This window comes from Nematostella vectensis, chromosome 6 (genome assembly GCF_932526225.1).
Source record: "Nematostella vectensis chromosome 6, jaNemVect1.1, whole genome shotgun sequence".
NCBI classification, from domain to species: domain Eukaryota; kingdom Metazoa; phylum Cnidaria; class Anthozoa; order Actiniaria; family Edwardsiidae; genus Nematostella; species Nematostella vectensis.
In genome coordinates this window covers 7,398,608-7,412,225 of record NC_064039.1, presented here as the reverse complement: position 1 = coordinate 7,412,225, position 13,618 = coordinate 7,398,608, and the positions used below count along the sequence as shown (strand labels likewise).

The following is a 13,618-nucleotide window of genomic DNA, read 5'->3' as shown; positions in this document are numbered from 1 at the left end:
GGGCCTCCAACTGCTGCTCCAAAGTCTGTCGCAAACTTTTATTAAATAGGAAATGGTAGATGAATCCTATGATACTTGCCAACTTTACGTTTAAGGAATTGGCACGTAGGTTATACTTTACAACATTTAAAAGGTGGGTTTGACTTAGGGATAGGAGATTGGATTAAGGCAAATACATGTCACAAATCGCAGGAGGGATCTCAAGTCGAGCCCAGGTGATTTGCCCTCTACCAGGGTGAGCCCTTGATGACCCGTGCGGTCGTCAATCAGGAGCCTATCTTTGGATACAAAACCAGACAATGGGGGTCCAGCGTCGTGACTTGGCAGTAAGACTACCGGTTAAAGGCTACTGGTACTAAAGGTACCAGTAGGTAAAGCAACTGGTTAAACCGTTTGGCCAGGGCCTCTACAGACAGAATTTACTCGTCCAAAAATTTCATATGAAATGATGCACCGTTTTCTTTAATCGTCTCTATTTTTCTTCACCAGTGTTTTATATTAGTAGAATTCAGACCAGCTATCTTGTTTCGTTGTTCTAGTAGACTTGCTTCGTATTTGAAGCCTTCTGGATACAGTTTCTACATTCCTTGTAAATTTGTAAATAATTCCTTCCCTTGTAAATACTTCCTTCCCCTTAGTTCTAAGTGTTCTCTGGATCGAAGAGGAACCTTATGCTTCATATATGACAAGCCATTTTTTTGGATCGAAGAGGAAGTTTTCGCTTCATGTTATTAAATGCTATTACTTTACAAATACTATATTTTTATGTGTATTAGTATTGTCAACTTCAAAAAGAATGAACAGCATGATACGGATTTGACACGGGTGTCACGGCTTCATTATCATCGAATCGAGTCTATTTTCGTTGAATTGTCCTATTGCTTAATGTGTGAGGTAGCAAAATTAAAGTAGCATGCGAGAAAATCTTTGTTCAAAAATAATTTTTGCCCCTTGAAAGACATTATCTAATCTACAACTTCGGTGCTCTATTTTGTAATCGATGTTTCAAAATGATAAACAACATTTTGTAATACTTTACATGTATTATATTTTTGTTTTTGAGATTCTTTGGTTTAAGTTAAAGTAATACAAAAAGTAAGATAAAAAAAAAAAATCAGAATGGTGCCGAGATCAGGATCAATGTAGGTTTTTGTAAATTTGCAACCTTTTTTTTGCTGCATCTAAAAGTGGCGCGCCGAGGTTGTTTTGGCTAAACAGCTTTTACTAAGTTCCCTATAATAGACTCATTTTCGGCTAGATTTTCGTGATTTTTTAGATTTTATTAATACATCTATGCTTTGTCAGATCCCGCAAGATTCACACTTGTTTGAAATCAAATTATTTTTTTTTTCATGCAAGGTAAATGGAATTATTTTTTTATTTTAAAATAAAAATCTCAAAATCTGCGCGATGATTTTTTTTCTAAATTCACAGTAACACCTAACAATACTCCAGCTTGAAGCACACGAATTTTTGGCTTAAAACTGACCTGTCAAACTTCGCGATTGATGAATCTTTATTTTACGCCAAAATTGTCCTCGCAATCTTTGAAAAAATAAATGCACTCTTGCCTACCAAGATCCATCCCCGAATTTACGCCCCCTGCTAAGTCCACACCCTTAGGCAACTTGTGCGAGAGGGGCAAGAGGACCAGTGTTGCACAAGAATAAATTCCAGATGAATCATTTTCGGCGCGATTTTCGTAAATTTTTCAAATTTTATTAATACATCTATGCTTTATCAGATTCAGCTAGATTCACTCTACTTGGAAATCAAATTATTTTTTGTCATGCAAGTTAAAAGGAAGCAATATTTTTATATTTAGATAAAAATCTCCCCCATTTCCCTGCTAGCAGAGGCCTCTTTTCTCTGTATTTCGCTGGGCTGGAGTTCGCGAGGAAATACAGAGAAAAGAGGCCTCTGCTAGCAGGGAAATCCCCGATATCTCGCAATCAAATTTCACCCCCATCTTCCTCTAAATATGTGAATTAAAGGTACACTTCCAAACGCCCGATTCCTGCGCAACTTGGCAAGCGTCTAGTATATATATTGTTGTGTACGCGCACGAAAAGCAGCTATCAATCGTGAAGGATTTTCAAAATCGTGAAGGATTTTAAAAATCGTGAACAATTTCGAAATCGTGAAGGATTTTAAAAATCGTGAAGGATTTCCAAATTCGTGAAGGATTTTTAAAACCGTGAAGGATTTCCAAAATCGTGAAGGATTTCCAAAATCGTGAAGGATTTCCAAAATCCTTCACGATTTTGGAAATCGTTTACGATGGCTCAGGACGGTTTTTTAAAACCAATATCATATTTTTTTTAAAATGTGAAAACTATTGATGCTTAACATCCTAACAAAATGCAACAGAGGTGCACGAGCTTTGTATCGAGCAGGTTAAACTTAGTTGATATTATATAAACTAATTTTTTTATCGAACATGAGTAGAGTCGAAACATGTGATGAACAATTCAATCCAAACTCTAAACACATCATTAAGAAACTTGTCACCTTTGTACGATTTGAAATATTAATCATAAACAATTATTTTCACTAAACACTTAAAATCATGCTTCACTGAAATGGCTTTTCAACAATTCTGCTTGCGTTAGAGCTTTAACAAAAGTGATTTTATAGTTAAAGGTTAGCTATGGTTAGTATTTCAGAGTTAGTCTGTTACGTTTATTGCCAACGGACCCTTAATGACAAGTAAAGCCAGCTGTTTATTGCCAACGGACAAGTAAAGCCAGCTGTTTATTGCCAACGGACAAGTAAAGCCAGCTGTTTAGCTAAAGGCGCATGCGTAATCTTAATCAATGTATTGAAGGCAAAAATTATTGATGGCTATGCTTTTAAACATGCCAACACAGATTATTAACTTAAAAAAATAAATAAATAAATAAACCTAAGTCTGTGATTTTTATTTCTGTAAAGCCCTTCTAATTAGATTAATAGGACTTTCATCAGTTCTAAAAGCAAAATTTCTTTATAGACACCATAATAATCACAGTTCGGTCAGCATTTGTTTTCCTGTCGATCACTACGCATGCGTCGCTCATCATCCGGGCATCCCTCGCATCCGAGCCAACAGATCAGAAAGTGTAAGTTCCTCCCCTTCCCCCTCCCCCTGCCTCCTCCTCCCCCCCCCCCCCCCCCCCCCCCCCAGGGGCCCTTTTGTATTTAGCAGGCTTTACAGTACACAAAAATGATTCTCTTCTCTTGGATGTAGAAAAATTCTAAAATTGACAGACCGAAGCTCTTGTAGCCGTGATTTCCTCTCCAGTCAGTCTGACATTATGTTCAACTATTCGCACTGTCTATATAGTCATATCGTTCTTTCATTTATGTGACTAATCTTTATTTGCCGTCAGAGATTTTTCTGAGGAGAGGGCGAAGGCAACCAACCTTTCTCGTATTATCCACGGCGTCCTGCAAAACAATGCCTATGACATCATGTCATAGTGGGGGGATGGGGGGGTGGGGGAGATTCTTTCCATGTCTACCTGATAGGGAATGCTCACCGTATATTTAAGGGTCAAAATCAAGCCTGAGGAATTTTTTAGGGGGTATCTGAGAGAAAATAGCCTTTTCTTCTAGAAATGGTAATAGGGAAGCAACGACGACGGCAACGTGGACGACGACGGCAGAAAACAATGGAATTTGATTCAGAATTCAATAGCAGCACGTAAAAATGCGTTCTGTCTGATACATTTTACCCGTTTTCCATAAAAACACGACGTGAAAACTTTCACGTTCAGTTGAGGACGCGGACGTTTGCACAGTTAACTCCACTGTTAACTACGTTCGCTATTGTGGAAATAATGTCCTTAGTTTATTTTTATCTGTTTCTGACTATAATGTTTCGCTTATTCCATCGCAATTAAAGTATTATTGATCGCCACGCGCAAAAACCTCTTTTTCGATCGCGTTGTCCTAGCCGTCGTCGTCGTCCTTGCTTAAGTTCACTATTGCGGGGTTCCCAGAAAGAGGCGCTATGAGCCAATATTTTTCTACATTATTTAATACTTCCGAATTCCGACTATTTTTAAAGGGATAGTTTTTAACGAGCATCCCTTTTACCCTGAAGAACCCCACGGGGGTATGTCTGATAAATAGAATGCTTGCTTGTAGCAATTTAAATGGTATATATCAGTCGCCATTTTTCCTTGCAAAAGAAAAAAACCTACATTTTACATACATTTTGGTAGCACGGGTGGCCGAGTGTGTTAGCGCGTCGGCCTCTCACCGCTGTGGCCAAGGTTCGAATCCTGGCTCAAACTGGGGATTTTTCCGGGTTCCTGCCTTGGTTCGAATTTGTGTCACAAGTGAGTTGAAGTTATTCTCCCGTGTTTCCAGTCTTCTCGGATAAGGACACTAAACCGGAGGTCCCGTCTCTTCAAGCTGCACTACATTAACCTGAACCGAAGGGACGTAAAAGAACCACTGGGGACGCAATAAACCCTCTGGCAGTGACCACCCCCAGTGACAGTGCTTACAATGCTTACTAACAATACACTCAAGTGTCCCCCAATTAGTAGGGGTCTTATCCCCGGCTAGAGGTTGTTTATGACACTTTAATAAAGTTTCTATCTATCTATCTTCTAAGCAATACTTATGTTCGTTATTTTGAAATTTATTTAAATGATATGGTTTTTCCATTCGAATAAAAAAAAATGTGTTGCTGACAAATGCTACTTTCATGTGTGTGTTTTATTTGCTCGTGTTGTTTTGTTGTTCCTCTCGGAGAAGCAGGCGCGAACCCAGTTTTGGCTTGGGGAGGGGGGTGCGCGTACTCTTGTGTATGAGTCTGGAGAGGGGAGGGCTTGGGAGCTTTTAAGACCGAACGTCCGACCAATCATAATGTTTGACGCTTTCACTATCATCGTATAGGTGAACCTGTCAAAGTCACAACTGAAGTCAAAATCGTCTCGTTCGGAGAATTCATGGAAGCCAAGATGGTACGGAAGCCAAATGAATGAGTATGCCATCAACTCCATCGACGTTCTCTGTGGGTTATTAGATATCGTTCAATTATCTTTAAAAAAAGTCCTTCCGTGACGTCGTTTTGTTTTTGTTTTGATTTTCCAAAACTCTCGAACTTTAAAGATTAGAACTTTCCTTGCATTATTTGATACTTCAAAACCAGAACTGAGCTTTTTTTTAATTGCAGCATGAATTGGAATTCTTCGTGATACCGAAAATAACATCTCATTTGATACATAGACTACGAAACCATGCGTCATTTAGGTTGGACCTACAGACTAATATAAAGGTCATGTTAGTTCAGGTGCTTATATCTCTCTTTTATCTCTTAATTTTCTCTTCTCTTAAAGGAGTTTACGATGGATATTTACTTCCGTCAATGGTGGGTGGACCCAAGATTCGCTCACAACATCGACCGAGCATTCACGATGGCAGGAGACGCAGCTAAGTTCTTCTGGACGCCGGGCACTTACTTCGTGAACGCTAAACTATCCAGCTATCGCTATGTGACACGGGAGAACATGCGGGTGATGATCTGGCCTAATGGAAAGATATACTTTAGCACAAGGTCAGTAGCGTACCCAAATGGGTCATCAAGCAAAACGGAATGCAGACTTCTATATTAGACCAACGACTGACGGACAACTCTGGACACTCAGACAGACTTGCAGACGACACTGATGCAATCAGAGACAGACAGGTACTCAGACAGACTTTCAGATTGACATACACTCGGGCAATCAGAGACAGATAGACATTTAGACAGACAGGTAGTCAGATAGGCAGATTGACACTAGCTCCTTCTTTTGATAGCTATTTTAATAAGGATATATTAAAATATATCCTTATAACTTTCTTAGAATAACCCGACGGTACAGTGCAATATGGACCTTCGTCTTTACCCGATGGACACCCAGCACTGTCCTCTCACCATGGAGAGCTGTGAGTATTTATAGACGAGCAACAATGCCTCATTCCTGATCATCTCACTATAGAGAGCTGTAAGTATTCATAGACGAGCAACAATGCCTCATTCCTGATCTTCTCACCATGGCGAGCTGTAAGTATTCATAGACGAGCAACAATGCCTCATTCCTGATCTTCTCACCATGGCGAGCTGTAAGTATTCATAGACGAGCAACAATGCCTTATTCCTGATCATCTCACTATAGAGAGCTGTAAGTATTCATAGACGAGCAACAATGCCTCATTCCTGATCTTCTCACCATGGCGAGCTGTAAGTATTCATAGACGAGCAACAATGCCTCATTCCTGATCTTCTCACCATGGCGAGCTGTGAGTATTCATAGACGAGCAACAATGCCTCATTCCTGATCATCTCACCATGGAGAGCTGTGAGTATTCATAGACGGGGTGACAATGCTTTCTTTCTGATCCTATCAATTAGAAAGCTGTAAGTATTTATAGACGAGCAACAATGTCTATTTCCTATATATCTTAAAATGTTTTAATTTTTTTTCTCATCTAATCCTTCTCCGTTCAAATTTCAGATGCACACACTGTGGTAAATATTATCTACAAATGGCAGTCAGATACAAAGGGGACTGGTATTGAGGTTGTCTCGGAGGAGATTGCGCAGTTTGAATTAAGAGCTGTCAAGAAAGACACCGGTGCTCAGTCCAACAGCAAAGGTACTCTCTTTACACTGTTATATGCATATATAAGGTAAGCATTTGTAGCTCAATATTGTGTCGCGTTTGGGATCGTTTTCCAGTAATAAAGATTTGCTATAGCGCTTGAAGCCCCATAACCCTCTCTTTGGGGCTGTTTTCATCCGATCATTTCAATTCATCTTATATGTATAAATCTCAGGCTCGTTTCCCAGTATTAAATCCTGGTTCTCATTAAAAGCCTAATTATCATTGCTTTAAGGCTCGTTTTCCAGTATGAAAGCCTGGTTCTCATTTAAACGTCTCACCACGTACTTCTTCAACCAGAACTTCCTGCCCACCATATTCCTGGTAATGATATCATGGTGCCAGTTCTGGATCTCTGCGGACGCAGTCCCTGCCCGCTACTTCATAATCCTAAACACCCTGCATGGCATGAAGTATAAGATAGAGTCACCCTAACACCCTACGGCACATTAACACTTACTTCATAATTCTAAGCACCCAGATGGATAGCACACTCGATGACATAAAGGAAAAGGTAAAGTCACCCAGAACACCCTACAGCACATCAACTACTTCATAATCCTAAACACCCAGACGGATAGCACCCTACATGGCATGAAATAAAAGGTTAAGTCCCCTTAACACCCTACGGCACATTAAACAATACAACATAGTACTAAACACCCAGACGGGTAGTAATTTCTACAAGAAAATTGCTTTACCTCCCCAGGACCGGGACAGCATGAGCGTGGTAATCACAATCATGGACCATACGGGATACGAGGCAAGCCGCCCCGCGAACAGCAAACACTTCATCACAGACAACCAGAATAGGTACCACTACCAGGCCAGCGGCAGTCCTCATCGCGTCGAAAAGTGGGCAAGGATTGCCTTTCCTCTCAGCTACTCGATATTCCTGCTCAGCTATTGGCTCTACTATTCCCATGTCTACGGAGCTCTATAACTATCTTTGTGCACGTGCGTGAGAGTTTCCAAATCGCTACGTGCACATGTTCAGCTGGATTGCTTTCCCTCAGCTCCTCTGCCTACTTAATATTTCTGCTTACCTATTATGGCTCTACTACTGTTCATGTCTATGGAATTTAGTCGCTCTACCATTCACACAGGCGCGTATACCGGAGGTGCGCACCCTCCCCCTTCCTTCGCGGCCAAAAAGTGGGTCATTTATAATTAAGCACCCCCCCCCTCCCCCTCATCCAATCCTGGGTACGCGCCTGTCACGTGTCTATTAACCGTAGTCTCTTTGCTATTCACATGTATATGGAATTCACCGAGTTTCTCTACTATTCACATGTATATGGAATTTACCGAGTTCCTCTACTATTCACATGTCTATGGAATTCGTCGAGTGTCTAAGGAACTATCAGTCCCTCCGCTATTCCTTATTTGCTATTGGCTCTACTGTTCACTGAAGAAAACTCCTCGATTGTTGATTGTTTATGGTCTTTAATCACAAACGATGATACGATTCTACAATACAAATCGATATACAAACGTATGAATACCTAATACAAACAATTGGCTAATCATCTAAGGTAAGAAACTTACGAATAAGAGTCAGTGTGTCTCTGTATCTCGGAGCATAACGAATGACCGTGATCCAAGATGGCCGACCGGGGAGACCTGTCAGCGGTCTTCTTGAGCCATCGGATCGGTCAGAGGTAGTCCCTTCATCCCCCCCAGTCCGAGGACCAATGTCACAATGATGGTGGGGCATAGGGGTGAGGACTCATTCGGTCCATGTCCCTGTCTCAGGTTCAAACTGTTTGGGTCGTCGTATGGTGCGACGGGGGCGTGCCGCTGCGTTGGGTGGGGATGGCAGAGTCATCGCTTCAGGTGTTGAGGGTCCTTGCTTCTCTTCAGCAGCGTCAGGTTCTTCAGGCGATACTTGTAGTGCTAGGGCGGCTGTGGCGAGGTCAGGGGTGGGAACACCTGGTGTGGTGGCTGGTGTCGCCGTCCTATTAGTATGGTGACATGTTTGAGAGGGCGGGGATGGGGCGTCTGGAGCCATTGATGGCGTCTTTGCTGGGGCCCCTGACGGCGCCTGTGGTATGGTTGGTAAGGCTGGTGTGTACGCACGTAGGAAGCGGCGGTTTCGTAGTGTTACGCGTCCGGAGCCATCTACCTTCACACGGTATTGATCGTGTCCTGCTGCTTCGACGACTACCCCTGATCTGTCCCACTTGTTCGGGTGAGGGCCCTGCTGGTTCTGCAGGAAGACTCTTGTGCCGATGGCGAGGGGGCGAAGGGGTCGCGCGTGCTTTCTGAAGGACTCTGTTGTGCGGGAGATCCGCGTTCGGAGTGCGTCCTCCTTCGCCGCCCATGCCTGACGCCAGAGGGGTCGTATGTGGGGGTTGGAGAACTTCTCCAGGCGGTTGACAAATGCGAGTGTGTCCCTCAGGGGGCGCCCAAAAATGATCTGGGCCGGTGATAAACTGCAGTCCGGGTCGGGTGTGTTCCGCAGCTGTAGGATGGCTCTCAGGAACCGGTCCTGGTCAAGGCTTCCCGTGGGACCAGTGTTGGATAGCAGCAGACGCTTTGCAGTTTTAACTGCCACCTCGGCCCTGCCGTTGGACTGTGGGAAGCTGACTGAAGACAGACGATGTTTGACGTCCCAGGTGCGTAGGAAGTCCTCCGTAGCCTTGGCGGTGAACTCTGGGCCTCCGTCACTCGAGAGCTCCTCGGGTACGCCGAACGTGGCGAAGAAGGTGCGGAGGTGGCGAATTAATCCTGTGCTTCCTGCAAGGTTGGTTGTGGCTGGGGAACTTAAGACTTCTACCCAGCCAGAGAGGCGGTCTCCTACGACGAGGTAATGGTAACCTTTGTAGTCGAAGAAGTCGGCGAACACTGCTTCGAACGGGGTTGATGGTGGCGCAGTGGGAAGAGGGGGGGTTCTGGCCTGTGACGGCGCGTTCCTGTTACAGTCGTGGCATTTCTCCCTGGTGACACATATGTCATTCGACATGCCAGGCCAGTATACGATGGACCGGGCCCGCTGTTCCATCGATGAGGTTCCTTGGTGAGCGGCGTGCAGGCTCTGGAGTACCCGCTGACGTAGGGATGGAGGGATCACCACTCGATCTTGGTACATGAGGACGCCCTCCTCCTGGTAAATGGATTCGTAAATGGGTCCAAGGTTTGCCAGGGTGGGGTCATCTTTGTTAAGTTGGGTTCCTTGCTCGAGAGAGTGGAGAAGATTGCCCAGGCGAGCGTCTGCGGCTGTTTCCTGCGCAAGGAGGGTCCAGGAGATGGCGCCTAGCTCTTGGGCAGTGTCCCGTATGGCGGTCATTAGCGCAATCTCTGCGGCGTCAGGGGGATTCGCCGAGCATAGGGGGGCTTTCTCTTCCGTGTTTGACTGGGATGGGTGTCTAGATGTGGCATCTGCTGCGTAGTTGCTTTTTCCGGGCAGGTGGTGTATCTCGAAACGCCATGGTAGGGTGCGCTGCTTAAGGCGGAAGAGTCGCGAGTTCGAGATTTCATCCAGGGTGCGATCGCCTAAGATCTTTACCAGGGGTTTGTGGTCGGTGATAATCACAAGGTTGTCGCACCCTTGTGTAAAGTAGCGGGTCTGTTCCAGGCCCCAAGCGACGGCGAGGGCCTCTCCCTCGATGGCAGCGTAGCGTTGTTCGGCGGGCGACAGGAAGCGGGAGCCGGCGAGGGTGATTCCCCATCCCCCGGGACAGCAGTCGGACATGCCGGAGGAGCAACTGCAGTGCTGCTGTAGTAAAAAGTATCCGATCCCACGCTTGGACCAATCGGGGCGTAGGCAGGTGCGCTTATGTATATCAAAAATCTCCACTCCCTCGCGGATGGCTTTGACAATTTTTTCTTTGGAGGCTTGAAATGCTTCTTCGAGCTCGGATGACCATAAGAACTTGTGGCGGGGACTCAGGAATGGCTTAAAGGGTGCCATCAGATCGCGGAGTTGCGCGTAATTGGACACTTGGTTCACCAGGCCAAACCAGCTTCTGATGTCTGTCGTGCTAGTTGGGGTGGGAAATTCTCTGATGGCGTAGAGGTATTTCGGGAGTGGCTCAATGGTGTGGTCTGAGACGTGGAATCCCGCGAAGTCCACGCTCCTCCCGGCGAACTGAAATTTGTCGGGATTGAGGACTATCCCAGCCTGTCCGACGCGAGTGAGGAATTCGATGGTCCTCCACCAGTGTTGTTCCAGGTCATGGTCGTAGTGCACCGTGTCGTCAACGCATCGTTCTTTGCGCTCAAATTCAGCTAGGATGGCGTCGAACCTCCGATTGTATCCATCCCCCGAGGAGAGGAAGCCTTGGGGTGCCCGTGTGTAGCGCCAGCGGCCAAATGGAGTGATAAAGGTGGTCAGGTGGCGGTCTGATGAGCGTAAGGGTACGCTGTGGTAACCGTTCCATGCGTCGGTCACGGTCTTCCATGTGTCGTTGGGAATGCGCCGCGCGAGTTGAAACGGTGATTCCGTCGCATACGTCTCGTGTTGAGTGGTGAGAGGTCCACTGTGCGGCGAGGTGATCCATCGTGCTTCCGTGTGACTACCATTCTGTGGCACCACGTGACTGGTTCGCCATAGGGGACTCGCTCTACCACGCCAAGGGCTTCATCACGGAGGAGGTCTTCGTACACGCGTTTTTGCCAGTGGAGGGGTATATTGGCCGGTGTGTGGCAGGCAGTGGGTTTGGCGGTGGGGTCCACGTGGATCTCTACGGGCGGGCCCTCCATGCAAGGGAGTGCTCGATGAGGGCAGGTATTAAACGTGGAGGAGGCGTATCTGTTCAGGAGCCAGGCTTTCATCTTAGTGTTGTTCGCTGGTGTGCAGGGGAACGGCAGCTCTGAAGGGCGTGGTGGGGTTGTCCCACGCTGGGGGCACGAACATGTGACGTCATGTTCAGAGGCAGGTTTGGTACATCCTTCGTTGACGATGCGAGCGGCATTGGTGGTTGGCGAGGTGTAGTTGGGGCGGGTTTTATTTTGTGAGGCGGGTCGTCGCTCGTTAGAGGCCTCTGTGACGTCATCAGGGCGTGGGAAACAGTGCGGCAGGAGGTCTAGGTTCAGAAGCGAGTCGTAAGAAAGGTACATATCTCGTACCGAGCTGCTCACGTACACCATGGAGAATGACGTCGTGGATTGTCCACTGTAGGATGTTGCGCTGAGTTTGGCGAAGAACGCCCCTTCTATGGATATGGGCGAGTTATTAGCCGCCGTTAGGCTAGGTCTGATGGGTTGGAGCTCTTCTCTCGAGAAGCCACATGCTAAGAAGTCCGCCAGGGACCATAGGTCGGATTGTGCTCCGGTGTCTGCTATGGCAGACAAGTCGGCGTGTATGTCGGGGGTGGTGTCGGCGGTTTCCTTCCGATGTCTGCCCTTTCGTGCGAGCGAGATTGTGATTGGTACCCTGGGGTGATCCCTGAAGCGGGCTCGCTTCCATTCTCCCTTGGAGAAGATGTGGTGGTCTAGACGTACGGGCCGCTTGGCCGTGGTGGCGTGTGTGGTGGGGCGGGTATCTTGTTTCGTCTCACCGTGGAGGGATGATATCTGAGCAATCGGCTCTGCTTGGTTGGCATGGACCGTCGGGGCCTGGGGCGAGCGTTGTTGAGGCTGTCGCTGTGGGCGTCTTGATCGCCGGTTCACCCTATGACAGTCGATGCACAGCTGGTGCGGTTTTTTGTTCCATCCGCGAGCTCCTTCGGTAAACAGCTTGAATGTCTTTTGACATCCGGGGCATGTTACTTCTTTCGCCTGATCCGCTTGAGGGGGGCTTGGGGCAGGGTGCGGTGAGTTTGTTTTCTGTCTCTGGAAGGATGAGACGGCGGATAATGAGGGGGAAGGGGGCAGGGCGTTGCGTGCCATTTCCTTACTCTCTACTACGGCGATGACTTGATTTATCGGCTTCTCCAGGATACCGTCAATGCCCAGGACTTCCCTCCGAATCTCGTTATCGTATAGTCCGTTAATGATGACGTCACGGATTACGTGGTCTGTGTAGTCGACGGGACGACTACATGAGCACTTCGCGTTGTAGGCGCAGGTTTCGGCTTTGCCTCTTACTTTGGCCGTGAAGGACCTGAATGACTCGTCTCGCTCTTGTCGCATCTGGAGGAGTTCAGTGCGGAGCACACAGGTAGCAATGGGGATAATGGCGAGGGATCGCATGGCTTCCATCAGTTGGGTTAGTGACTCGTTTACAGCATTGGGGTTAGCCTTGAGGATGCTGTCTCCCAGCTCAGTGCCAGCGCACTGGAAAAGCTGTGATGGGGCTGAATTTTCGTCAATCCCAGAGCCTGCTCGGAACACTTCCCATCTTCGTGTAAAGATGTTCCACTCTTCCATTGTTACGCCGACGTCAATCTTCGGCCGGTCTAGTTTTGGCCCTTTGGGAGCTGTGTTGGCTGGTAGGCGCCCGGGTTGAGCTTCATTTCTGTGGACCAGGTTGTGGTTGGCCAATAGGGCAATTGCCACAGCCTCGGACGCGTCGGTGGTCTTGAACTCGCAGTCGGGTACAGTGCATTCGATGACAACCATGGCGGCGAATCGATCGTATCATGAAGAAAACTCCTCGATTGTTGATTGTTTATGGTCTTTAATCACAAACGATGATACGATTCTACAATACAAATCGATATACAAACGTATGAATACCTAATACAAACAATTGGCTAATCATCTAAGGTAACAAACTTACGAATAAGAGTCAGTGTGTCTCTGTATCTCGGAGCATAACGAATGACCGTGATCCAAGATGGCCGACCGGGGAGACCTGTCAGCGGTCTTCTTGAGCCATCGGATCGGTCAGAGGTAGTCCCTTCATTCACATGTCCTTGGGGCACTCAGTGACGCATGAACCAGGGTCAACAAACCTTTCTACTGCTCTATATTCCCATTTTGCAATTTAATCCTCTCCTATTATTTTTTTAATTAGCAGTTGCCCTCAATAGTGTTTCTATTTTATTTTCAAATAAATGAGTTCTTTTTCCCGAACGGGGCCTGTTAAGACA

General features: G+C 46.5%; 1 protein-coding gene and 1 long non-coding RNA gene across 3 annotated transcripts; one reads left to right on the top strand and one right to left on the bottom strand.

Annotated features, from left to right (window-relative positions):
- The first annotated feature begins 5,340 nt into the window (after positions 1-5,340).
- LOC5515002 (glycine receptor subunit beta-type 4-like) lies at positions 5,341-7,147 on the top strand. Of its 2 annotated transcripts, XM_048729271.1 has the most exons (4): positions 5,341-5,551; positions 5,844-5,925; positions 6,495-6,635; positions 6,942-7,147. In XM_048729271.1, the coding sequence occupies exons 2-4, from the start codon at positions 5,868-5,870 to the stop codon at positions 7,058-7,060; spliced, it is 318 nt and encodes a 105-aa protein (XP_048585228.1). In that variant the 5' UTR covers positions 5,341-5,551; positions 5,844-5,867; the 3' UTR covers positions 7,061-7,147. The 2 variants fall into 2 exon arrangements, with proteins under 2 accessions (XP_048585228.1, XP_048585226.1); XM_048729269.1 differs by lacking the exons at positions 6,495-6,635; positions 6,942-7,147 and having other exon boundaries at positions 5,844-5,988.
- Positions 7,148-8,070: 923 nt separating this feature from the next.
- LOC125568077 lies at positions 8,071-8,893 on the bottom strand. The gene is made up of 2 exons (XR_007312061.1): positions 8,190-8,893; positions 8,071-8,111 (listed from the first exon to the last, which is right to left on the bottom strand). It is a non-coding gene; the product is annotated as an uncharacterized LOC125568077 (long non-coding RNA).
- Between the last annotated feature and the right edge of the window lie 4,725 nt (positions 8,894-13,618).